The 26,950-nt window shown below is 45.7% G+C and overlaps 1 protein-coding gene across 1 annotated transcript; it reads left to right on the forward strand.

Moving 5' to 3' along the window:
• The first annotated feature begins 1,388 nt into the window (after nucleotides 1-1,388).
• On the forward strand, nucleotides 1,389-25,216 carry cpped1 (calcineurin-like phosphoesterase domain containing 1). Its single transcript, XM_079293369.1, has 6 exons — nucleotides 1,389-1,569; nucleotides 4,363-4,581; nucleotides 12,064-12,236; nucleotides 13,136-13,261; nucleotides 13,438-13,570; nucleotides 23,062-25,216. Exons 1-6 carry the CDS (start codon nucleotides 1,506-1,508, stop codon nucleotides 23,286-23,288), a joined length of 942 nt encoding a protein of 313 aa, XP_079149495.1. The 5' UTR covers nucleotides 1,389-1,505; the 3' UTR covers nucleotides 23,289-25,216.
• The last annotated feature ends 1,734 nt before the right edge of the window (nucleotides 25,217-26,950 follow it).

Here is a 26,950-nt window from a genome sequence, read left to right on the forward strand (position 1 = left end):
GGCAGAGACACAAGCCGCGCAGAGGACGGGAGCGCAGTGAGCGAATAGAAGAGGCGAGGGTGGGAGAGTCTGGTGCGCAAAAGGAGAGGAGGAGGAGAACATGGGGAGGGAGTGAGACTGCGAGGGCGAGAGGGAGAGACACAGAGCGAGAGAGAGAGCGCGAGAGAAAGAGGGGGAGAGAGTTTATTGCCCTCGAGGAAAGGCGTGGGAGCACCCCTCCCCCCCCTTTTCCCACTTTATTCTTTTTCAGCATAGGTTGCCATTGTTTTCACAAGTAGCTTAATGTGCTGCAATAGGCAGTGGCTGACATAGCTTGTAAATCAGGGCTTTTATTTTGAAGAAGGGCCCTTTAGCAAAGATGTGGCCCCATGTAACGTTCTGGAAGGACTTTCTGGGAAAGGGTAAGGGGTTTGGTAATGGTAAATCCTCAAAACAACGATCGTAGTACGGAATTCTTTTTTTTTCAGATGAAAAAGTGAAGAACCTCATTCCCAAATGGTGTCGAGTACTTAGAGAGAGAGAGAGAGAGAGAGAGAGAGAGAGAGAGAGAGAGAGAGAGAGAGAGAGAGAGAGAGAGAGAGACAGCAAACGACAATGACAGCTTTTCTTTTCTTCTCCTTTGCCACACAGTCTGGTGCTCTCGCCGCCTGCTGACCCCACGTGAAATGGAACCAAGTCTAAATCTAACATCAACACCATTTCCCCAACCTCCCTCCAACCACTTTTTTTTTTCTTTCTTCCCACTTTTCTTTAATTGCCTCTGCCACTTTCCCAATGGTCCACCGTCCAGCTGATAAGCTACACTTCTGTCAATCAATAGCCAACCTCTGGGTTATTTGAACTGTCTGGATGTATTGGAAGCATTTATTCACTCATTCAAATGCTGAAAATATTAAAGCAACCAGAATAGCAGTTAGATAAAAAGGATGGATGGATCCTGCTGAATGTGGAACCACCTCTGTCCATGGTGCTGAAAGGAGCCTTCCTCGGTCCAAGGTCCCTCTCTCCGTGTTAACAAGGGGCTGTGGGGGGCGACCACGGGGGTTCCCGAACTTTTTAACAAAAAAATGCAAAAATAATGAGGACGTCAGATGTTTAATTTATAGAGGCTTATGCTCCACCCTTTAAAGAGGATTAGGACAATTCAGTAAACATATTTAAAAAGAACAATGACGCATGCCATACTAAGTGATAGTACACGTTAAAGGCTGGACCTGGATTGCTATTGTGAGGGTACATTGTTAGAGTGGAGACGTGCATGCGCTCTTTATACTGTATCTTAATAAAGCCCGCACTTTGTAGCCAGGCTGGGGGCCGCTGCAGCGAAAGTCACACAGACTCGCCATCAGGCATGTGTAGTCGATCACCGATAGTCACCAGAGGCAGCGAGCCCTTAAGACAGAGGGAGTCCCGAAACTTACTCAACCAAACCTGTGTCGGAGGCTCGCTGACAGGCTTGCAAGTCGCAAACTAGTTTGCTCAGACAACTCTAACATTTGGATCTCATGGCTGGGAGTGAGGATATCTTTCTCAGAGCCAAGCATCGGACTTTCAGCGGACTGACTGAAGGTAGCGACTCGCTGTCATTAGCCTATTTAGCCCCATCGGTTAGCCACCGTACATGCTAATGCTCTCTCTTTAACTCGGGGTGTTACACAAGTTGTTGTCGCTGACTGCGGGTGAACAGTTTGACAGAGCTAACGCAGCCACTTTACGGCTATTGTGTAGCTTCGTGTTGATAACGGGACACGGTTGTCAGCCGTAGCAAGGCTAGCTTGCTAGCTTGTGTTTACAGAATACATGAGTAACGTTAGTTACTGTTAGCAGCGGCAATGAATCAAATCAGTGCAGGAAAACAACGCTCCGTTTTGTGTTGTTTAGAAGTATTCTATCTTACTTTTAATGGCCACATGTAAGAGTTGGTTGTAATCTACTTTGAGTAGGCTAACGTTAATGTTTCAAACTTTGGTCCACTACTTTGAATCCCGACGGTCTCCAATGAGGAACTCTTAGTTTGCAGCAAACGTTTAACCACATTTCTGCATTTGTTTGAGGGAGAGTTGTAGCACAACTTGTTATTGTCAAAGTGGCCGACCTCATTTGAGTTGATTAAATTAGTCCAACGTGTTTCATTACTAAAGTGGTTCATCCCAGCAGTCAACCCAATCGCACTAACATGCTCATTTGTGTTCTTTCAACCTTTCCTGTCTGCTTATTTCTTTAGCACCTACAGGAGGAAACCAGTTAGTTTAAGGGAACTCGAGGGAAGACATTCAAAGCAAGCCCCCCCCCCCCCCTGTGTACTTTCATCATTCATTCATCTCAGATGATGATTAATTTTGTTTGGCGTGCACAATCTGCCACCTGAGAAATCTGTGCGATTTATGTTTGAAGTTTTGCTCAACCAGCGCAGCCACACAAGGCTGCTGCCTCTTATCTCCTGTCATGGGAGCCTTTTCGGCTGCTGCAAGTCCTGGTGTTGTTGTTGTTTTTTTAAAGTTTCTTTTTCCGTTTGTCTGTGAAACAGTTCACACGTCTGAGTCCAGAGAGAGACGTTGTGCTGTAAAGTATCCATCGGTAACGTAAAGCTTGCAGGATGTGTGTGAGTGGGACTTGCAGCTTTCGTACATTTCTTTGCAGATTGTTTTCTGTTGTTCAGGACACTCGCAAAACAAGATGGCTAATAGATCAGGAGTGGGGCCGACATGCACGGGGGTGTACATGCACATTGCATATTGTATGTGTATTTGTGTGATTGGGAAAAGTTGCTGGTTGGGAATTGAGTGTCACATGAGGCGCTGGGCCAGAGTTTCGACTCTGAGCTGCAGGAGTTCAAGATGTGCTGATGAGAGTTTATGATGTACTTAAAAGACAGATCTGGTCTGTATTCTCTTAGCAAGTAAATGCTGATGGGCTGTCATAGAAACTTAATTATATACCTCAGTGGTAATGACAGCTGTTCAAAATTCATCCTCAGTCCTCACTGTGTATCGGTTAAGATCAAGGCCAGGCTAGATTGGACCGCAGCCGCTCTCATGTAATTTGGTTGAATAGATAATGATGATAATCATAAAACTAGAATGTGTTTTCCCTCGTGGTTTTTTTTGTTTTGTTGTAAATGTCAATTCCACAGAGGAGATCATTGTTAAGGGGGGATCATTGTTTTACTCGCCTGATTCCCAGGAGGCAAGGCGCTTGTCTCTGCCCATCTTTCTTCAAGTTTCTCCGGAGGACAGACTTGGTGAACTCATTTGGGAGAGAGAGAGAGAGACGCGTGGAGAGCATGTTAAACACGGAGGATGCTGAACAGCTTCTCGTCCCTGCTGAGTGTGAGTGATGGGATTTGAGCAGATGCAGACTCTCCACAGCGACGGCGGCGCACACTGCTTTTTCCGCATCCTTCCGGAAACCAAACAAGTGGAGCAGAAACAGTTTACACCTGCTCTTTGCATCGGTCCACTCTTTCCATCGGCAACAAAGGGACTCCATTTCCAGATCACTTGGCCGGGCTTTTGTCTTGTGTCCTTCATGTCGAACATTGTCATTACCATCAGCCAGATGAAGTGTCTGCTTCTGTTCTATACATGGAAAGCCTGGAACGGTTTGCCTTTTTTCATGAATATTTTGGAGGGATTGGATGGTCAGGCCCTTCTGTTACACAACATCAGGATTACGTAAAACACTTGTTCTTTGGCGTCCGTGCTCTAACATGTCGCTCTTTGTTAATTAATTAGCATTGGTTACTCATGCAGTGTGCATGTTTAACAAAAGGCCGTACATTATGTTCATCCCAGTTTCTCAAAGTCCAAAGTGATGTCTTTGAATGTCTTCTTTTGTCGTTCCAAAACAAAACAATTCATAAAATATTCAGTTTAACATGATGTATTTAGAAAAACGGGAAATCTCTGTATTTGAGAGACTGAGAATGGCTTTTTTTTTTGCCATTTTTGCGCCAAAAAATGACTGTAACGATTATTCGACAATCAAAATAGTTAAAAAAAATAGGCGATTATTTTTCTGTTGATCGACTGATCAATTACTCAACTAATCGTTGCAGCTCTAATTCGCACATTGCAAGTGAGTATTATTAAAATCTGTACATGCATGTAACTCAGTATTGACTATCCGTAAAGACGGAGTTACATCTTGAGGTGGTGTAAAAGGATAATAAACACATTTACTATCAAACTATGATGATCTCAAACATGTTTTATTTTGCTCATTTAAAACACTAAAACACATTTTAACACTTGCCTGATGCAGCTTTAAAGTCAGTTTTATTTCATTCTTGTCTCGGTAGTAACCCTAGCAGCCGCCTCCGTCGACGCAACTGCTAAGTCCGTTCTCGTCTCTCTTCTTCAGATGCAGAGCGTGAGTGGACGGGACCATTTTACTTCATCCAGGCCGCCGACCCCCAGCTGGGGCTGATGAAGGCCTGGAGGGACGGCGACTGCGACAGCGGAGGGGACGAATGGGGCGAGGAGATCGAGCTCACCAAGCAGGCCGTGGAGGCCGTCAACCAGCTCAGACCCAGGCCCAGGTTCATCGTGCTTTGTGGAGACCTGGTCCATACCATGCCAGGTAGGGATAGAGCGCATTAAAACAGAAGCACTGTACCTAAAAACTTTTCTAAAGTGGTGTAGTTTTCAAGAACCCCACGAGAGCATTACTCCTACCATCTCAAAATGAAGAAGTTGGCATTTCAGTTTTTCCACCCGTCTTTGAGAATGAACATATTTTTCTATGGGTCCTGCTGTTGCGTCGGGATGAAACGCTGTTTTGAAGTACATTGCTTTTTTTGTTTTTGCTAAACATTCAACTCCTCTGAGCGATAAATTCATTCTGAGGGCTGTAAAGAAACCACTACAGCACGAGCCGCAGCCACGAAGAGACGTTCCCACGGACAAACGAGCCACTGGCATCAACCAGCGCAGCTGGCAACTATCCGCCTAATCTCTGTGGCCGCCGTAGTCCAGACGTGCCGTTGCGGAGTGCTCACACTTGCTAGTGGCCTTTACGAGCTGAAATGTCATTCAGTTTAAGCAGTTTAAGTTTAAATTTATTTTTTTAACCTTCCCACAGATCTGTGCTACATCAGGCATTGGAACTGATATTTCAACCTTATATCCTGATGTGTGTAGAGGTCGGACTGATCAGCAGTCTGCCTCCGCTCGCTCTGTTTCCACGGTGGGTTGTCGTGTTTCACCTGGCCAGCATGAGATGACTTTTCCGATTTAGACTGGGAAAGCTGCTCTGAAAGGAGCGATTATGCCAATGTCAAATATATTAACTGCAGAATGTGACAGGAATGTTTCTGACTGAAACCATTACAAATGTCACGCTTTTTTTCTCTCTGTCACATAATCTGACTCATCGTGCGATGGCGGTTGTCATTATTCTTTTTTCTTTTTTTTGAGCCCCGGGCAGAATTGTTTAGTTGTGACCCCGGCGCAGCTGGTCGCAGAGGTTTTAATTCAAAAAACTTTTGTGATGACTTGCAAAACGAATGCACGTATGCACCTCTGGAAATAGCGGATGGCATTTGACCAAAACACTTAACGGAGAGGATGCGTACGATGGACAACGTGGTGTTTCGTTATACTGAATTTATGTTTACAGATCTGGCTTTAAGGAGAGCGTATGTAGCAAGAACTCTCTGACCTTTGTTATGCTGCGGCCATCGGTTCTTGGCAGAAGACGAGGGGAGCTTCTGCTGCCCTCTGAGACAATCCTAATGTAATTAATGCTCTCGGTGAAGACCATCAGCTTTTGGATGGTTCAGCGACAGAATATTACTCATGGAGGTTGTGAACATTAGCTGTTTTCCAGCCAGCCAAACACTGAACTCCCCTATGACAGCAGCTGATATTTACCTGTGAAAAAGCACAGGCCTTCTGGCTATTCTCCCGCAACTTTAGTTAATGTGCTGATGAGGATTTCGACACTTTGAATTTCTATCCAATTCCAAAAAATCGATATAAATACCAACTGTTGTATTTTTAAGGTCTGCAGCTGGGAGGTAAAACAAAAGTTAGTTCCCCGCCCTGTTTGTGAAGTCGTCTTTCTAAACGTCCGACCTCTTGTGACAGCGTGCAATATCTGTCTGCACGAAGCACCTGGTTGCTGTTCGTATGAAGGCGAGATTTTGCTTGGTGAAATGGCTGCAGATGGAGAACACGCGGCCCATTTCTATCCAATCATTTGTGAATCATCTCTTAACGGCAAATGCAACGTTGGTTTCACTCCATCAATCTAATGCTGGGAGTTAGACACGCTAGATGTCTTGGAACCGGGACAGCGGGGCCGGCGTCGTCTGCCACGGTTGGCAGCTGGTTTCCCAAATTCACCAGATGCTTTTCGCCGTCTCGCCAGACAAACAGATTTTGCACAATAGAACGGGGTTTTTTTTGGAAATGGTCGGTTACATCCTGAAATGGCTGGTCGAGTAAAGCAAATAATGACGTCGCTGCTCATTTCCCACCTTGTTAGGAACCGACACGGCGTGTTTGACTCGTGCTGTGTTCAATTGTGCTCCCTTCTGTCTGTGTCTCTGTTTCGGAAGTGACAGAGATGTTGACGATGAACGCTAACCTGTCAACGGAAGCCAAATAATTCCACCTATAAAGTAAACGCTGTTCGTTAAGCTGTAGACGATACCCGTGTATTTCTCAGTAGAAGGCGTTGTAGTTTGGCAGGCGACAGCGGACGCTTTTATTGAAGTCGCTGTAATGAAGTGGCTGCAGCGCGGTGAGCGTGTTTCTCGATGTCCAGCTGCCTGATTTGATAACGGGATAAGAGGAATGGGCTTGGCGGGACCCACAGCAGAATTAATGTGCAGCAAAAAAAGAGCCAGTAGCTGCCAACGTTATGCAAACCACACCTGCATGACAATCATTCAACACAGATTTAGCTTGGCTTAGTCACGGGGCCACTCTCGCCTCCCTCTCCTCTGCTTTTTGGGTCATAACGACCGCCAATTTTAGCTGCGCGGCGACACTCCTGGAGCTGTCTCCCCCTATCATCCGAGAGCCTCGCTCCCGGCGTCCCAAGTATCCTCATCATCTCTGTGACTACGCCATTTAGACCGCAACATGGCCACCATCCATTTCCACCACTACCCCCTCACACCAATCAGGCCCATTTATAGGTCGCTGCGAGTTCTATTTCCCGCGCAGAGCTGGGACAGTCGAGAGTGTAAGCTAAGGGGTTTAAACCGCGACGCCTTCGGGGACCTTTTTAAACGCCGCGGCGTCAGCCCTTGTTACTGTCAGCCCTCGACACAACAGGTTGTGTGTGCCGTCCTCATTACTCGCCACGTCCGTCACTTGCCTGGCAACTGGGCTGCTGCACAAGTCGGGAAGAGATATTAAAGCCGGAGCTGCTACTTCCGTCTCCCGGCTGACATTTCCCCTTAAAATGTTTATTTACAATACAGAATGAATGGGTGGCGGCCAGGGGAAGCTGGCTGTCAACCGGCATTGTCAACACCGCTGCCTGTCGGCGACAGGAAATTGGCAACTGTATTTCTGTTCCCACGGATCTCACTCTCTCTCTCTCCTCTCCTTCGCTCTGCCATCTGTCTTTCTCCGCCGTCTGTCTGTTCTCCTTAGCAAGCAGCTGCGGTCTCATGCCGCATACCTTATTTTGACATCCTTCATTTGCAAGTCTGACACGGCGCACAAACACATTTATTGTCGCCTCTGATGAATCTATTTCAAACATCCGTGCGAGTTGACTCGAATGCGTGCGGAATGAATAAGTTCTGTTTGTCGTTGCTCTGAAACTGAACCCTGATGGACTCGGAGGCTTTCATTTGCGTTCCATGACAGTGGTCCACGAGGTACAATCCCAATCCCTCAAAACTAAACATTCTCAGGTCATTGCAGCGATGGGGGGACTAGGGCCCAAAAAACAGTTTACAGTTATTATCATGCCGAATAATATCAGTGATATTTTATCGTGTTACCATGAGTAGCGGTAATCTATATCCAGTTTTAGGGCCAAAATACATTCTTATTTACTTTAAAGACTTTGTACGTTGTTTTTTAAAATAATTTATTGCACCAGCCTGTTTCAAGTTATTATGCACCACACAACTAATCACTGCTGATAGTGTATGCTAATAGATAGAGTGATGATACAGTACATGCTTTGAATTCCTTAGATATAGCTGCGCCGTGATCTAATCAGACCGGCTGTCACGCAGCTGATGATGGAGTGTTCTTTACAGCCATAACAGACTTGGACTTGCCACTGAAAGACTTGAGACTCGACTTGGACGGTTCCTTAAAGAACTGCTGGCCGGCATTTGCTCCCGCAGCATAGCGACCTCTACTGACAGAATTCTCCCTCATCCCAATTCCCCGTCTCCTCTCCAATCCAAGCCAACCCCCGAGAGACGCTTTCTCATCTCAAGTACTGCCTTCAATCTGGCCCATCCCTCACTCACTTTCCCTCTGCCCGTGTCTTTCTCGCACATGTTTTCAAAGCTGACAAATGAAGAGGATACAGAGCGGGGTAGGGGGCGGGATAGAGAGCTGATTAGATTAGAGAAACATGCTGGACTTAACACCCTCCTAATGAGCACTACAAAGGATCCAAGCTTCGTCTCTGGGGTTTCGTGAGGGATATTACGCATGATGCAGCGGGGCAGAGCGCCCGAGTATGTGTGCGCATCTGCACGTGAGTCAAACTCATAAAGGTGAAGTCGAGGTTACCTTGGGGCTCTCTCTCCCCCCCCCCCCCCTCTCTGTAGCTGTGGGAAGCTGTTTAATTGTCTCTCCACGGGATTCTGAAGCAGAGGAGTTTGAATTAGTTTTAGGGACAAGCATTTTGGAATCTTTTTTGAAGTGTGGTGGAGGGAGGAGGGGGTGATCAGGGAGGTTCTCTGTGTGTTTATGTAATGGGATTGTCCAGAGGCTTGTGCAGTAATAGCTTTTTAATGGAGTTTGGGACTACCACGGGGTGTCGAAGTTTAGGAATGTCCCTCTGTGTTACCATTTACAGACTTCACCATTTCACAGTGTCCGAGGAGATGCACCGTTGAAAGATCCCCTCTGAGCACTGTGGTAAATGTCAGGGCGATCCTCCATCCATCCATTTTTGACGGCGTATCTGAGTCACACTGGCAACAGGTAGCCCAGACACAGCCACGTCCTCCAAAGGGAGGCATCCTTAAGGCGCTAGTATACTCCGTCAGAAGTGCTTGTCGGATGGTCGAACCGTTTCAGACACATTTGTCATGTGAATAACCGAGTGCATGAATGTCTCAAGGAGTAACTGACAGAAAATCTGGACCGGGGACAGTTTTTTCGGCAGATTTGACAAAAAAAGGGGACCGTGACATCATTTTGTTAGTATTGGACCCATCGCTATTTTAGAGGAAGATAATATCAGTTACCTTTTATGTACTGAACCCATGCACGTTTTCTTCCGCCAATGAAATCTAAACACTGCATGAAACCATGTTTGTTCATGCCGGAATCATCACGGTGAAAAAGATTATGAGCATGGCTGATTTTGATGAGGTTCTATGTAGGGATGTCCCATTCAATTTAAAATTTTTATCCCAATCAAACATTGGGTTTCTGCCAATTCTGAGTCTTATTTGAGACTTATATTTATCTACATTTTGATTAAACATGGATCAGACCATCTTTTTCACAAGCTACTACTAATTCTGAAGATCCTGGTTGAAAACTGTCCAGATGCATTCAGATACACACATTTCACCGGCAGCAAAATGTGTGAAGTAGAGCAGCGTTGCATCTCAAGTGCTCACAGCCTTGGACGGGCTCAACGAGAACTCGCCAAAGTCTCCCGTCAAGGTTTGACACTCGCAGTGTTGCAATCTCATTAAATGAACAAGGCCTTTCAGTCAGAGCTAGAGAGAGAGAGAGCTGAGAGCGCCATCGTGTTTGTATACCCTACTCGGTACATGTGTTGCTTATTCCAAAAGAGGAAAGCAGGCCGAGAAACGTATGCATACAAATCCATTTTTCAATTACTTCATTGAACCTTCATTATTTCCTGGGCCTAATTCAGGAAATGGGTTCCTGTATTGTACCCTCTTGCCAAGCGAGCGTTCATTCGCAGAATGTTGTATGGCACTATTGTTAAGGGGACGTGAAGGAGAGCCAACTGACAAATGTAACCGGATAAGTATGAATCCAGATTTCTAGTGAATAGGCTGTCGGGACTGGTCCAACTGCAGCGGGACATATTTATCCAAACGACCTACAAATATGAAAGTGACACGATGTCATGCCCATCGCCACTCCCCATTAATCTAAAGCAAGGTGTCCTAAATACGGATTGATGGCGTACCCGCGGTCGGGGATTGGTTTTCGCTGTGTTGCGCTGAAGGATGATTCATGGACTTCGCCATGTTAGCGGATGGCTGTAGTTAAAGGCAGGCAGCCAGGAGGTGTGAGGGAGCAGAAGGCAGCGCAGCGTCCCCGTCGCTCTCTGAGACCACCAGTGTTTGTTTTATTTTATTTTTTCACATTGATGTATCCAAAGAAAGTCAAATACGGTGACAAGGTCCCTTTCTGGAGTCATCCGAGCTTGTTGAGAACTCCGAGAAACTTGCCGTAGAAATAACAAACAAGGCGAAGTCTCCTCTTGAATCAATAAATCAAATCTGTTGAGATCCAATTGAACAGCAGGGTCAGTCGAGAGCCAGCAGCTGCACCGGCGCGCCTCAGCATTTCAAATGACAACCTTTGCGGCCTCCCTGCTATCCATTCCAGCTTCATTAGCGCGGCTGCCTTTGTCTGCGCTGTATGTCATTGTGGCAGCGGTCAGATGGAAGAATGACTCCGCATTGTTGTGGCCTCCGCCGCCATCGTTTTCATCAACACTCTGCTTCAGACGGTCAACTCCCCAGAGACCAAACCACATCTGCACTGTGGAAAACCATTGCGCTGATCATTTATCTGTTTGAATTGATCGGTAAGTATATGTATAGTACAGTTTAAGTTTTACTTTTCATGACACGGAAGCAAAAAATATTGCAATGTCAGTTTTCTTTCTGTATATTGCATCCATAATCTCTTCCATATTTCATTCTCTAGTAGTAAATATTGACCAAGAGACTTGCCAGAGGTGATCTATGAACCTTTTATGTCACTCATCTTTTTTTGTTCTTCTTGAAATACAACCTGTTACATGTGAGGACAGCAATTCACTTGTCTAGTCTGTTTTACAAAACATAAGTCTGACAGGCTGGCTTAATTAAGACAGAGAGACGGGTTTAAAACCACGTTTTACCTTTTTTTTTTTTTTTCTTTTTTTTATATTGATGCGTTTTAAGCTCCGCATTCTCTCGCTCTGTCATGCACAAGATGTTCTGTCGGAAATAGGCTCTTATGTAATGAGTCCCATCTAAACATCCCAGGAAACGTTTGCTCCAAAAATAGGCCAGTAAAATAGTTACTCAGAAGAATAGAAAGGAGAATAAGAGAGGAGAACAGAGAGACGGAGGAATAACTCCAGATAAATGGCTGAAAGGTTTGTTTGATATTCATTCTAAATTATGAATAGGATTGACTCGCACCCATTCTGTCTTTTCACCTATGCTGGGAGTACGCTTGTCTTTTTGGCGTAGTGCTCCTGATTTTACCCCGACAAGCAAACAAATGAACACATTGTACAGAAACCAACAGCCTCGTGTATCTCGGACCGGTGGATCTGACAAGTGCTCCGCAGAGCGCTCGGCTCGGCACAAAGGTTGCCAGTAACCATGGTGATATAAAGTCCAGCTGTACAGACTATTGATCGTTCTCCGAGCTGTCATCGTTATCATCCGAATAATCCCCCCCTTCCCCCGGGCGGCTCTCACCTTTCAAACTCTCAATCTGACAGTTTGCATCAACGTTCGTATCAATTCCTCTCTCTGACTCGTTTTTTTATCTGGTCCGCATTATTTGTTGTTAACAATATTAATGAAGTCAATGCCGTGTTTTATTTACGTGGACGTCTGTGACCACCACCTCGGACATCGAGCCGTCTCTCACCTTGTGACAATGAGTTTCCCCCCCCCCCCCCTGCCCCCCTCCTCAGACACCCCATTCAGAGAAGGTCAGGAGCGGGACCTGAAGGCGGCCTTGAAGGGGACGGATCCCTCAATCCCGCTGGTGTTCGTCAGTGGGAACCACGACCTGGGCAACACCCCCACCCCCAGGACACTGGAGCAGTACTGTGGTGCTTGGGGGAACGACTATTTCAGCTTCTGGGTAAGCAGAGACCTGGACATGTTGAATTAGTATTAGCAGTAGTGTTGGTACAGCCAGTAGGAGTGGCTTGAATGGCTCATTAAGACCACGGACTTAGCTACACATGCATACATGTTCGCCTTGCGCGTACCCTCCCTTATTTTAAAAACCCTTATTTTGAAATTAGCCAAATTCCATGGCTCTGTTTTGCAATGTGCAATATGTAACTGATTTATAAAGGGTACTTTAGTTTGGACTCGCATTCTCATGAACGGGATATCTCGGGAAGGCCGTGACCAAATTTCTTCAAATGTAGCACAAACGGGCGCTTGGACTGATTAGAAGTTGTGGCCAAAGGTCACTGTGACCACACAAATTACGTTTTTGGGCCCTAACTCAAGAATTGATTTGCTAATTATGGCAATTTCACACAAATGTTGAATAAGTATTCATAAAGTGACTTTATTTTGGACGAACATGGATTTAACTGCAGCATGACTGGTTGGCGGAGGGATACGGCAGGTAATTGATGCGGTAATTCTTGTTGAAATCACGGTTTACACAATTTATGTCCGCTCAGCATTTCCACGTGGGCCTACTCCCATGTATAGCGAGTCTTTTTTACATATTTCTAACCACTTGAACACATCTTTTAGGGCCTTCCTTGACTGCAGGGCCCTGCGCACATGCTCATTTTGCCGATGTTGTCATTGGTGTAGGAGCCGTAGTCGTGGTATTTTTTTTGAAATAAGATGATTTGTCGTTGATCTGAAGTTACAAATTAGCACAGGTAACAAAGCCACTGTAGGAATAGACGTATTATTATAGATGGTAGAAGATGCACTCCAACAGTAGTCCTTTGTAAAGAAGTTGTTGTTAAATGAATGAGCAGCAGGTCTCGTCTGTCTCTTCTGTCTCAGGTGGGTGGAGTCCTCTGCCTGGTGCTGAACTCCCAGTTGTTCTACGACGGCTCGGCTTGCCCTCAGCTGAAGGAGGCCCAGGAGACGTGGCTGGAGGAGCAGCTGAGCAGAGCCTCCTCCTCAACGGTAGAATGGCCTCGCTGAGATGATTCTATTCTTGTTTGATTCACGAAGACGCTCGGCTAGATGATGTCTTCCTTTGCCGCGTCTGGACGTTTGGATAATTGCAATTGCTCTCACAATTGAATTTAGTCTCAGGAGAGCCGTGATGAACCCGTCCCCTCACATGTGTCTCTGTTCAGGAACCCAGACCCAAGCACGTCCTGGTGTTCCAGCACATTCCGCTGTACCTGAAGAGCCCCGATGAGGAGGACAACTACTTCAACCTGCAGAAGGGGGTCCGGCAAAACCTGCTTGACAGGTTCAAGAAGGCAGGTAGGACAGCAGGGCTCATTTTCCCCTTTTCCCTCCAGGTACTGTGTGTTTATGCAGACCAACTCACAGTGACTTAGCAGGTTTCCTGCTCAAGGGCACTTCGACACAACAGACTGTCTCTTCTAAATACTTGGTCTTGTCCGGCCAGATGTGTGCATATCATTAATCTCTCAACGTTTTGAGTTAGAATTAACAAAAGCGATCGAGCAAAGTCGTATTGTTTAGAAAGTCAAGCAGCTTCCGAAACGCTGAAATATCAGCAGTGTTTTCCGTAATGATGGATTTAAGTCACTGCGTCTTCAATTTATTTTTCTTAATACCTCCGAGCTAATATTCCCGTTAAACCTGTTCCTTTTGAGCATATCTAACCGAAGCACAGTTAAGATCCCAGCCCAGAGGATTTATAAGCCATTAGCCAGAATCACAAGAGGAGCTCCTGGCACACACACACACACACACACACAACACGGGCGTAATTGAATTAATTAATGCATTCGCTTATAAGCATAATATAAGAATAATAATTCCATAATCAAATCCATTGTCATCGGCTTACCCTTGTCTGATACAAGGGTATCTGGCCGGGAGACTCTCACAAGGACAATACATCTTTAAGAACACACACACACACACACACACACGCACACGCACGCACACCACTATCTGGCCACGTCTGCACCACTGATTGACAGGACCACTCGTACGGACACGTGTCATGCTACTCGGTCATGCATCAAGGTGACTGTCTTGGGATGGTATTAATCTCATTATCCAGCCATTGTTCCAGCATGTTGATCTGACGACCCCCCCCCCCCCCCCCCCCCACTCCCTTATAATTGACCGCTCCTCTCAGGGAACACTGGTTAAAGATTTTAAAGGACGGTCTGCACCGGCTTTTTATATGCAGGAACGCAGTCAGTGCACGCTGTGTGTGTGCGGAACATGCAAGTCCTTTCTCATCCACACTTTAGTTCACACACGTGCTGCCGGTACCGTGTGTAGTGTGTACGTACGCGGTTATTAATATTTGATGACCGAGCTGCGTACGCTACAGGACTCTCACATGTGCGTATGAACACGTGTTGAAGTGCAATATGTGCTACTTCTGCGAGAGAAGGGCTGTGATTCGATGTTCTCCTTCACTTTGGTGACGTGTTTGTAAAGATTTGCGGTGATTGAGGTGGTGGGGGAAATTCAAGGTTTCCATATGAGAATAACAACGAAAAGCTGTGAAACAACACAGCGCAGCTTTGTCATGCAAGTAGCTCTTGATAAGTCAGCGAAATGTAAAACGTGACGACTTGACAATAGGAATCGAACCAGTAATTGTTGAATTATCCAGCCTTTGTCTCTTTGTTCTTTCTGCTCCGCACTGATCCCCCGGTTTCTCTTTCATGCTCCTTCTGCTCTCTCCTTCATCTCCTGAGGAGCGTCTGTCCTGTGAATCTGCTTCAGTAGTGCTGGAGGCATGCTTTACTGCAACCAGTGGTGTGCTCTCTGTCAGTTTATGATCGCGCTGCTACTGTACATGCGTGCCAGATGTTGGTGAGGAGGATATATAATCCTTAGCTGAGGTTTGGGACTGACTCCTTGACTTGGGTCTCGAGGAATTACAGCATTTATTCACTTCTTCATTTCTTCGGGTTAGGGTTATTATTATGTAATTTGCTGCATATTGAAGAATGGAAAATACGCGGCAGGGCAAGTGTGTTTGTCTTCCGGTCTGTGCGTTGAGTTTCCCGTCAAAAATGGTAAATCCTGTTTCTTCTGGACATACATCGGCGATGATAACTTCCCCCCCCCCCCCCCCCCTCTAATGCATTGCATTATTCATGAATCGTCTCCCTCCCGTGTTGGTCTGTCCTCACCGTTGTACCGTGTGATTCGAGGCCTCCAGATGTGCGCCGCTGATCACTAACTGTTATTTCAGCAAAGGGCAGCATCATTAACCACACACACACACACACACTCTTCTGTTTCCAGTCTTGCTCTCAAAAAGATAAAAGTTCACACCGGAACAGTTAAGCGTTGGCACAGATGAAGCACGAATGTCATTTTTCTGCTGGGAGTTTCATTAAGTAAGCCGTTGACAGGGATACGTCTCTCTCTGTGTTTGTGCTGCCAGCTCTCGCATCATTTTAACTTGGAAGACAAATGCAATTATACCAACAGTCGAAGGATTACGTGTTTCAAAATCCCTTAACGAACCAGACAAGAAAATAGTGAGGCAAGTTGTTCTTGACTGTCTTTGTGGTATTTACCTCTTTGGTAGAAGACTTTTCAGTCGGTACAATACGGTCAGTTTGTTGGTAACGATCACACAAAGCCCTAAACAGCCCGGAGGATGTTCTTTGATCTTATTGTGGATACAGCTGTGATATACCTCGTCACTGTCATACCCGTAATCGCAGTAAATGGCGCTCTCCTGGCCCCTACCTATGCCAATTGTTGCCCGCACGAGTGCATCCGGCAGTTAGTCACCGAAGGTAGCGGAAGAAAGACGTGCGGCTCGTCTGCTCGTTGCGGATGTTGAATTTAGGGAGAGAATGTTTTTTTACGCACACCCAGGAATCTCTTCAGAGAAGATTGAGTTTCTCGTTGCTGGAGACCGGTGTCTCCTTTCCGGAGAGGCGAGGAGAGTAGCAGAAACTCCCAGCAGTGCTCTCAGGCTCTCCTCTCCTCATAGATGGAGTGCTGTAATTCGATTTCTTTCCTCCTCCTCCTCCTCCTCCTCCTCCTCCTCCTCCTCCTCCTCCTCCTCCTCCTCCTCCTCTGAGGTTCATATTCTACATTCAGGGTACCTTCAGCGCACATACAATGAATGTGTGTAGCTGAGAAACTCTTCGGGATTCCCAACATTGCTAGCGGCTGTAGAGTTGTATATACAGTAGCTAATTAGCGGCGAAGATAAGCCTCTCTCTCTCTCTCGCTCTCTGTCTCTGTCTCTGTCTCTGTCTCTCTCTCTGTCTCTCTGTCTCTCTCTCTCTCTCTCTCTCTCTGTCTCTCTGTCTCTCTGTCTCTCTGTCTCTGTCTCTCTGTCTCTCTGTCTCGCTCTCTGTCGCTCTCTCTGTCTCTCTGTCTCTGTCTCTCTCTCTCTCTGTCGCTCTCTCTGTCTCTCTCTCTCTGTCTCGCTCTCTGTCTCTCTCTCTCTCTGTCTCTCTCTCTGTCTCTCTCTCTCTGTCTCTCTCTCTGTCTCTCTCTCTCGCGCCGCTGGTTGTTTTTATCAGCAAGGGTCTTACTCTGTTCAAAAGCGAAGACACATTGATCACCCACTGGGGATTTGATAAGAGACCACGGTTAAGCCTTTAACCCCATTGTTTTAATGGTGAGGCTGAATCATGCTTTCTCCTCCTATTCTCTGCCTTTATCTCGCTCTCTCTTTCTCTCCACACACGTTTAAAGGCTGTCTAAGCACAGCCTTCGTGTACCCGTCCATCACGTCTGTCAGAGTGGACGACATCCACGGACCAATGCCCAACAATTTATGTTCATTTACTGTTTTATCGATTGAACTGTTGAAGGTTTTGCCTGTTTTCTGCTTGATTGCGGCGGTTTTCCTCCACCAGTTAGAAGTCATTAAGATGTAATGGGTAACCATAGCTGCATATGGCTACATTGCTCTTGTTTATGTACTTACTTGTGTTTTTTTGTTATTTAATTATTATCTCCCATCTGTTCAAATGAAAGCAGCAATATCATTTTGCAGCTTTTCAAAAGGGAACTATTTTTTAATTATTATTGTGTTTTCAGCTTTACAGATCAAGTTCAATGCAAACTAATGTTTTGTACTGAACTAACGAAAGAGCGAAAGAACGAAAGAGGCCAATAGTTTTTGATAATTTGAAGAAAAAAAATTTAACTGAAAGTTAAAGTTTTCAACAATGTATTCAAACAAAACATTTAAGTTGGAAACGTTTTTTTATTTAAATTTTTCCTCAAATTATTAAAACTATTGGCCTGGATTTGGCTCCATAGAAAATGACTAAATAATAAGCAGAGGATTAAAAACAAACACAAATAGAAAAGGGGATTATCCAAAAATAATGACGTTGACTGTAGGTCTGCTAATTACATACGAGGAGATTTGAAGCTTAGATTCAGCAAAGTCCAGGTCCCAAATTTGTCGAGTGTAATAGAATTTCTCTCGTTTCAAACTCTGTATGACATCTCTTAACTATAAAATGTAACTGTGTGAAAAGACAGCTAATTTTAACTCCTCTATAATATATAATATCTGTGTGTTGGGTAGTTAAATGTATCACCAAATACAATGTTATGAATAAAGAGGTTCATCTTAATCCTCACAGTAACTAACTACAGTTATAGTGGATGGAAAAAGTAGAATATTTTCCTCTAAATTGTCAGAATGGAAATACAAGCACCATAAAATTATACTTCCTGTACTGCTTGACAGGTGGAATAGTGCGGTGTCTTTAAATGTAAGTTTTAGTTTTACTTCTGAGCTGAGACAACTTCCCAGAATCCTTTGAAAGTCTCCGCCGTCGTTGGCAGTTCCGTCGCAGTCTTGCTCCCCTCTGCTTGCCTCGCATGCGGTTCAAGCCGAGGCCTCTTTACCCGCATATCTACAGCAGTTTTATGTCGTGAGCTGTAGAAATGCAAAAACGTGGTTGACCTGTACGCTCGCTAGACGCCGTCTGAGGAGTGAAAGCCGGCGCTCTGCTAAGACGCTGCTCTTGCTGCGCCCCCCAGCGTACTACGCTCCGGAGTAAAGCGCTCATCAGTGACGTGAGCGCGCACTGCAGGAGCACTGTAATGCTTTACTTATTATGCTGATGCCATCAAATTTGCGGATAAAAAGAAACCTTAAACTTCAGGCTTTTTGAGGGCCCTCGCCAGGTTGGGCCACCTGGGTGTTTAGTTCCACTGTTCCCCTCACTACTAGGCCCCTGTTGTCCTGAGAGAAACATAAGGCGTGTAGCTTGCAGAATTCAGGGTGATTAGGTACCACGTTGGGTACCAAATGGCCAAAAGGCATGTACGCTGTCAGAGGGATATGTTACATGCTGACTACTTTCATTTCCCAGTTCCCTGTGTGTGTGCGTGTGTGCGTGTGTAACTGGAGGACACAGGAAGGGGATGCTGCGCGGTGACTGATGGCTGAGAGTGATTTATGGGCAGCCGGGTGCTGCAAGACGCCTCACCGCGCTACATCATTTTGTATCGCCCTCTGTCATGCAAATTATCAACAGCCACCATTTCGTGATGAATTATTCCCCAGACCTGCGCTTTAATGACAACCGCCCTTCAACGCGAGCGCAAACGCGTTGCACGTCGACTCCCACACAGCCCGCGCTCACCGACGTGCCGATGACAGCTTTGTTCTGAGCTGCATTAAGAGTTCGTGTCGGAGACGGGAACAGGAGGAGAGGTCCGGAGGGAAATGGCTTCTCCTGGAGAGTAATCACTGACAGGCAGAGGTTTAGTGGATAGCAACTGAGCTGGCAAAACCGCAAATCCAATCTTGTAGCCTGCAAAAACCACGAGATGAAAGGTAGATGATGGAGAGCGGGAAGGGGAAGGAGGGGGGAAGGAGCTCAAACATGATTAGATGGGGACTTCCTTTATTCCTTTATTTTTGCGGTTTAAATCAGCGGCCGTTATTAGCATTTGAATAGCAACGGCGTTTCAGAATATTCAAACGCATCCAGCAATTCAGGCCAACATGGCTCGAATGGCTGCAGCGTATGAAAATCATAATACAAACAACAATACATCGGAGAGGACTCTCCTCTCCTTTCTGTGCATTTTTCTGCAACTCCGACCAGAATTCAATTTCACTCTGGGTAATTTCCCCTCTGTTAGCATTCAATACGTTTTCATCATTTTGACTCTGGCTTTTTTTTTCTGAGCGCTCCCCCACCCCCCCCCCCCCCCCCCCCCCCGTCTGTCACATCAAAGGCCAGTCCCCAGATGGGGGAATCTTTATCACAAGGAAAAGCACAAAAGAGCGAGCGCTGTTTTCAAGGCTGACGAGTAAATGGGATTCCCGCAGAGGCCGAGGCCAGACCCTCGCGCTCTGCATGGTTGTGTGTTCCTTTCTCTGTGTGGCTGAATAACTGAATATAATTTATGTGGTATTGTCAGAAGAGGGACAATGATTTGTGTTCTTGATGTGGCTCAATGGCTGTAGAGCCACGGCACCAAGGGCCACCCCCGCTGATTGCACTGCGGGACACTTTGGGTACTAAATGCACAGAGAAGGGATGAAGTGCTACTTTTGATTGGAGTAAAATTAGTTGAGTATGGTATTCCGTCATTGTCCAATCAGGGCCATTTTCACTGATGGCCGCTGGTTGTGATTATCACAGAGGCAGTGGTGGTGTGCGGGAAGTCCACAAGCTCTCGGGCTGTTGTTGCAGCAGAGACGGGTAGTGTGCACCTTGAACAAGAGTCCCCTCTGAGGTTTTAAAGGCTATCTGATGTTTTTCTGTGGTTCTTATTTATGATTTCCTGGCTGACTGTGTTGTTGTGAATGTTTGTTGGTCTCGGGCATCTCTTAGGAAATAGATCTTAATCTCATGAGACTGCCCGGTTAAATAACGATTCGATTAAAAATCTAAAAAACTAAACTGCGCTTCAAACGCTTCAGTCCATTCGCTGCTTTAGCCACACTAGCAGCTCTATGGGAGGAGTGTGAGGAATTTTACGAATAGACAAATGAACACAAAGTAGAACAAAGGTAAGCATAAACATTGAACTAATATGTACACGTATAAATATATCAAGAAAAGTATATATATAAACATAGAACACAACAATACGATGCAGATATCAGGGCTCTGCGTTAGTGCTTGCCCGGGTTTTTTGTGTGTGTGTGTGTGTGTGTGTGTGTGGGGGGGGGGCTTTTTATTTTGTGTATTTTTGTGTTCCATGCAGGCAATCTCAGCCTCTACCTCACTCTTTGAGAGAGCGCTTTCCCCACACTTATTTTCTGGCAGATAATTTCAGAGGTCAGCTTCATCTTCTGACTGCATCGCTTTTTCAACTTCATTGTTCTATTTTTTTTTTTCAATTGTTGAATCGTTTATTCATACAGACAATCTTCTGGAGATGGAAAATGTGTTTCTTTCTCCGACAGGCCATCTTTTCTCTCAGAGAGTATCTTTCATTTTCTTTCTCAGCAGACAAGAGCCCAGGTGGAGTGGCTTGACTTGCTCTAATGAATTCAGGTCAGGGCGTTCTCTCTGGGCCTTTGCTAAATTGTTTCTATGAAATCGGTTTCGCTCGGTAAGAGCCAGTGGAACAAGCCAGCGGAGGGAGCCCATTCATTCCCACGACATCAAAATTGTCGATTGGTTCAGTCCACTTCAGTTGCCGGCTGTACTTAAGCACTTGAAGGAAAGCCTGCAGTGTGCTGTGACGACCTAACAGATATCTTATTCTGCCTGATGGACATAAGACGGGTTCGCCAAGCGCAACTCTCCCAGGACCTTTCTGCATCTGAGGAGAAAACCAGCAGCCAAATCTGTTATTGCTATATTCAAATAAAAAACAGATAATCCTGGCTGAAAGATGTTCAGTGACATTTCAGAATCTGAATGAACCACTTACACTTAATCTTGTACTATACTTATTTTTGTAGTACCGGTAAGTGCGAGTGACATCTACTTACATTCAAGATCTTTTCATGGGTGGTTATTAATTTATATTCTGTAAAGATGCAGCAGTTGTATTGAAGTTATAGTCCAACACTTACTATCTAACTCCCATTTCCCCAAAGAGTTGAACTATTCCTTTAATTTCCAACACGCCTCCATCTGTGAAGGTTCCATAAGTACTGCACAGTGGGACCTTTGTCTGACTTATTTTTGAAGGCCAGAAGCAACAAACCTGCAGCACCACGGATGCCTCACAGTCGCGTCACATACGTACATATGGGGGAAGCTCGCGGCTGCTGCGTGGTGGTGTCGTGCTGCGTTTGCGTGGGACGTGGATCATCGGAGACGTGGCAACAGAACTCAGACGCACTGACACATGTATGTGCACACTTACACGCTCCCACTCACTTTATTCGGCAGCATGATTAATCATGGGCATCTTTGGGAGGTTTCGAGGAGGTTCAGAAAGAAATAAAAAACAATTTTTGCCGGTTGATTAATTCCTGTCTATCGCTTCTTTACTACTGCTGTCTTACGGTCTTCCTCTCGGCGTCGCTATCTGAGTCATCAGGTGATCCCGTCCAACATTCGCAGGGTTTGAATAATTGTCGATGAGCTGCGTGATCCCTCGTCGGACGGGTAAAAGCACTCGAGAGCAAGAGAGCACGCACATGCCTGCACACGCACAGTCATACAGAATGACCAGTGCATGCGTTGCCCTAGAGGCCGAAACCATCAATTTCCATCATTGGCAAATAAATTATTTAATGGTCCGGCGTGTGCAACCGCTGTCCTCGCATAGCTCTGAATATTAATACAAATTCAGGTCACATTTGTATTCCGCTGCAAGTTTTTCATTCCTTTTTAGGGGGGCGGGGGAGGGGGGGGGGTGTCTCTCTGGAGACGAGGCAGCGAGCAGCATGACTTCCCCTCCGTGGAAACACTTGCTGTTAAATTGCTCATTTTCTCTGCTGACTGCCTGCTGTAGACCCATCACCGACACACGCATGCACATTTGAGCACGCAAGCGCCCACGTAGTTAGAATACAGACACGTGTCGTTATACTTGAGAGGGAGATTTCACAAAAAGTGTTAGAACTGTAACCCTTATCATGTCCTCCTATCGTTCATCTGTTCTAACCCTACAGCATAAAACCCCTGACCCAATCTTCCTCTGATCCAAACATTGTGTTTACCCCCTCCTTCCAGTGAAAATTTGCCAACTTGCCAGAAAGTCAAATTGGTTCACCACCCGAAACTGAAGACACAATTTCACACAGTCGGACGAGCAGCCCGCTACCTTCACACGCAGCGATACAACTCGTCTTCTGCCCCTCGCTCAAAGCGATGCTTGTTTGGCGTGCCGCGTTAAGCGTGCAGTCATTTCAACTGGAGTGACGTGGCGGCGCAGCCGCAGGGCTGAGGCAGTCCCATTCTATTAATGATGTTGTGTGTAATTGAAAATAGATTGAAAATCGTGGCCCAAGTGGAGGGCTCCAGAGTATATCCTTCACTTCATGTCCTTCACTTTCTTTCCTCCTTCCTTCCGTCCTCTCATTTCTCATTTTATTTCCCACTTTTCTTTCTTTCTTTCTATCTATCCGTCTTTCTTTCTTCCTTCCTTTTGTGAGCAGCGGCCATTTTTGCGTTTGCCGGCACCATTGCAAGCGCTGCGGCAGGTGAACGTCTGTATAAACAGCGAGATGCCTATTCATAGTAACATCCCAGTTTAGCGCGGTGACGTCACCAGACACAATCTGGCCACTAAAAAACAACGAATTTAAGCTTTCTGTGTTCCACTATTTCATTGCAATGCTTGGATGTCTTCGTTGATGAAATGCAGCACTCTTGACGCCTGTCTCCTTGCCACAGGGGTGAAAGCGGTGTTCTCCGGCCACTACCACCGGAACGCCGGCGGGTGCCACGACGGCCTGGACATGGTCGTGAGCTCGGCCATCGGCTGCCAGCTCGGCGAGGACGACCACGGCCTCAGGGTGGTGGTGGTGACCGCCGACGGCATCGTCCACCGCTACCACAGCCTCGATCAGCTGAGTGCGGAAGGCATGAGCGAGGACCTCAGGAAGCTCCTGCAGGTCTGAAGGCCAACGGAGGGAAAGTCAGAAACACTCGTCAACAACGAGTTGTTTTTCTTTTTTTGTGAATAGTTTTTCTTTGTGATTCCCCGTTCTTAGAGGCACACAAGAAGGTTGTTCGGAGGCTGGAGCGTTGGTCATGTCAGCAGATAGGATTGAGATGTTAAAATCATTCCTTCATTCCTAGCTATATGATGAGCTGAAATTGAATGTTTTTTGATCAACAAGGCCAGTCTCATCAAAGTTGAAGTTGACCAATGGGAGAAGCAGGAAATCACTACGGTGTATCAACATAGACCAGACCGGTTGAGACGACGTGTAGACGAGGAAAAGATGCATTTCAGCGTCGTCTCAACAGAACTACTGGTCTAAATTGAATGCTGCAGGTTAATCTCTAACAGCGTGAGTATCAAAGGGTGGAGGTTTCCTTTAATGATCCTCAAACGTCCAGCTGTCGTAGCCATTTCTACTGTGTTTGCTGTTGCTGCAGTCTAATGCCTCGTCGGCCATCTTATGCAATAAGTGTGTGTTTATGTGGTACGTTGTTTAACATGTGGAGCAGACCTCTGTTTGTAGCCTTTGCAGGTAAAAGATGGTAACTGATATTCTTTTAATTTTTTTAACTGTCCAGCCACAATAAAGCCATATATATATATTTGAGAGGTTATTCTCAATCCATATAAATTATAACAAAAATGACAGATTTAAAAGTTTTCATCCTTCATCCTTCAGTCCTGCCTTTCCTGGCTATTTTAAAATACATCCGCTCGGTGTTTGGCCTCATCACAAACACAAAGTGAGGACAGTAAACAGCGGCGCTGACATCAATCCGATAAAACAGTGAGGCTGAATTACATAACTTCATTTCATGTGAATCCCCTGTGAAGAGAAATCAAAGCCAGCACTTGTTAGAAGCCGCCACTAACGAGGACAACTATTATATAAAGAGGGAAAAAATGGGTCTGTGAATAATTTAAAAAACTGGGACTTTATGTGCAGAAAATCTCCAACTTGAATGTCTGCTCCTTTGTTGGACAGCAGGACTTTATTTTATGCCCAAACCCATATCCGTGATGTAACATTTACATCACACCCAACCAGTTTAAGTCTGTTTGAAATAGCTGCTGTGAACTCGGTAAATAAAATGAATGAGGCGTGATCGCGTTAAGCTAAACGACTGGCGTCAGGCTGGTAATGCGCAGTGATAGTGGCGTGATTAGTGGTCGGAGGAGCACAGTATTTCCCGACTGTTTAGTCACGGCTGAGACAACCTCGCCGTGTTACGGCCGACTAGCCGCAGGCTTCTTTAGACGATCACCGTTTTGAAATAGTCTTAAAAATGGACATTTGTGCAACAAAACGACTTTGTGAGCCCTAAATTACTCGACTCAATTACGCTACACCCCCACACACACGCTCTCTCACACACAACACACACACACACACGGAGACTCTCACACTCGCTCTGACCGACTCAGAATTTAAAAAGGTTGTCATAGCAACCCTAGAGCAACGTGTGTGTGTGTGTGCGCGCTGGAGGTTACTGTCGGTGATTTACCATCGGCGACGCCATCGCTGACCTCGTTTCACACGGACGGATTCTGTCTCTCTTCCGAAAAAAGTCAGCATGCGCCGGAGGGAGGGCGTCTGAGTGTGATGTGTGAAAGACGACTCGGTCCATCTCCTAAATTTCCTGTCTGAGAAGGAACCTTATGTCCTTATCTATTTTGATATCCTCGCGGTAGCCGAGCTCAACCACATTGTTCTTTATCGCCTTTCGTGTGTGAATTTGTTTTGGGCACATTTGCTCAATGAATCGGGGAACATCACACGCTTTGACTTGTTCCCTCGTTGAATTCTAATGAATGACCACACTGGACACCATGACTGTGACATGATTGGTTGTATTTTCTTTTACAATAAATGTTGATTTTACCTAATGATTGCATGGTGTGTGAGCCATTCTCAGTTCTTTCAAAGCTGGACTAGTACACTAAACTATTTAGGCACGTGTTTCTAAACAGCAGTGAGACGTAACTCCTGTTGTCTGGATACTCTCTGAACTTCACTACGGACTCACAACATTAATTTGAAATGCTCATGTTTATCAGCCCTGCTTTTCTATTTTTGCTCGACTATTTCTAGCATTTTTTGCCTGTATGTGACAGCCCGAGCCCTGCTTTTCTGTGCCACCTTCATGAAACACCCCTCAAGATGAACGGCAGTGGTTTTGGGGATCAAATGTACACTTCCTACATTTCAAAATGAGTGTTTGGCTTTCTGTTTGTTTTATTATTCATGGGAGAAAGCAGAAAGATGATGATTCTTACATGCGTCCATCGTTTCAACTTTCGTCCGTCAATAGAGACTCAAATCTGTAAGAGATATACCACCAGCTCTGCGGAGCAAACGGCCAAATCAGGAGACGCAAAACCCACGAGGCTGCTGATCAGATGTGGCATTTTAACATGAGAATATCAACACCTTCAACTGAATCCAACTCGCGCGCTGCGTATTGTATTCACATTTTCCCAGTCCCTCTGCGTTAAATCAGAGATTAGCTGACTGCAGCGCAGCCGGAGGGGAGTGAGCAGGTGGGGATTGTTTGCTGGAGGACTCTACAGTCGCACAAATGGCTGTTATTGGACACTACAGAAGAGATTAACTGTGCGACAGGAAAGTAATTAATTCACAAAAGCAAACACACCAGGGCGCATACATATTTCGAGCTATTCTGCTCTGAAATCGAGGTTTAGTCTGTCACTTTGCTGCTGAAAAAATTGATGATTCATTTTTTTTAAATCCGCATTTCTTAGAAAGAACATTTTGGGCATTGGAGGGCAATGTCCTCACATGATTGCAGCTATCTGGACGGACTTGAGGTCAGCGGTGTGGCCTCGGCTCTCAGCCCCGTTCCTGCAGGACATTTATTCTACCGGTGCAGATAAAAGCTCGTCCCTGTTTATTGATCGAAAGCGCTGTTGCAGTAACCCCCCCCCCCCCCCCCCCAGTGCTTAAATAAAAGCAAACATACACGTCAACACACTATACGCACTCATAAAATACACATGCATCGCTCAGTACTTTCACCAGCTGCCAGGGTGCAGAGTCCATAATGCTCCATTAGGTTTTTTCATCATGAGGGGACTCAGGTCAGAGGTCAGCTGCTTTTGAACGTACATGAGAGGCTTACAATGATCGCTGGAGGGAATGTTTCCACCAGAGGCACAGAAAAAGAGAGCTCGTTTCATCTTCGTCTGAGTGTTTTGATTCCTAATGGAATCCAAGGAGTTATCATTACACGCTGGCTGGATCAATTTGCCCGTCAGATATATTTGGCTCCGCGCTGTTAGCCGTGCGAGCGGGTATCTGAGGAAACTTACAAGACACACTGTCGGTGAAGCAAACTGTTTTAAAAGCAACGGTCACTGTGATGTACTCCACTATTCAGCCATGGGTTTTCGAACTTTGTAGGAAGACATTGACATTACATGCTCCATGTTTATGTAAAGATATATTTTACAGAGGGCCTAACGCATAGCTCTTTCCCTGTTTGTAACCAGAGCAGCCGTCAGCAGACATTCAAGTAAAGCCCTCTACATAAGCTGATAATCCTATCGCAGAATTATCAGGAATTATGCCACAACTACACAAATCTGATGAAAGCA

Source organism: Melanostigma gelatinosum (genome assembly GCF_949748355.1).
Source record: "Melanostigma gelatinosum genome assembly, chromosome: 21".
In the NCBI taxonomy this organism is placed as follows: domain Eukaryota; kingdom Metazoa; phylum Chordata; class Actinopteri; order Perciformes; family Zoarcidae; genus Melanostigma; species Melanostigma gelatinosum.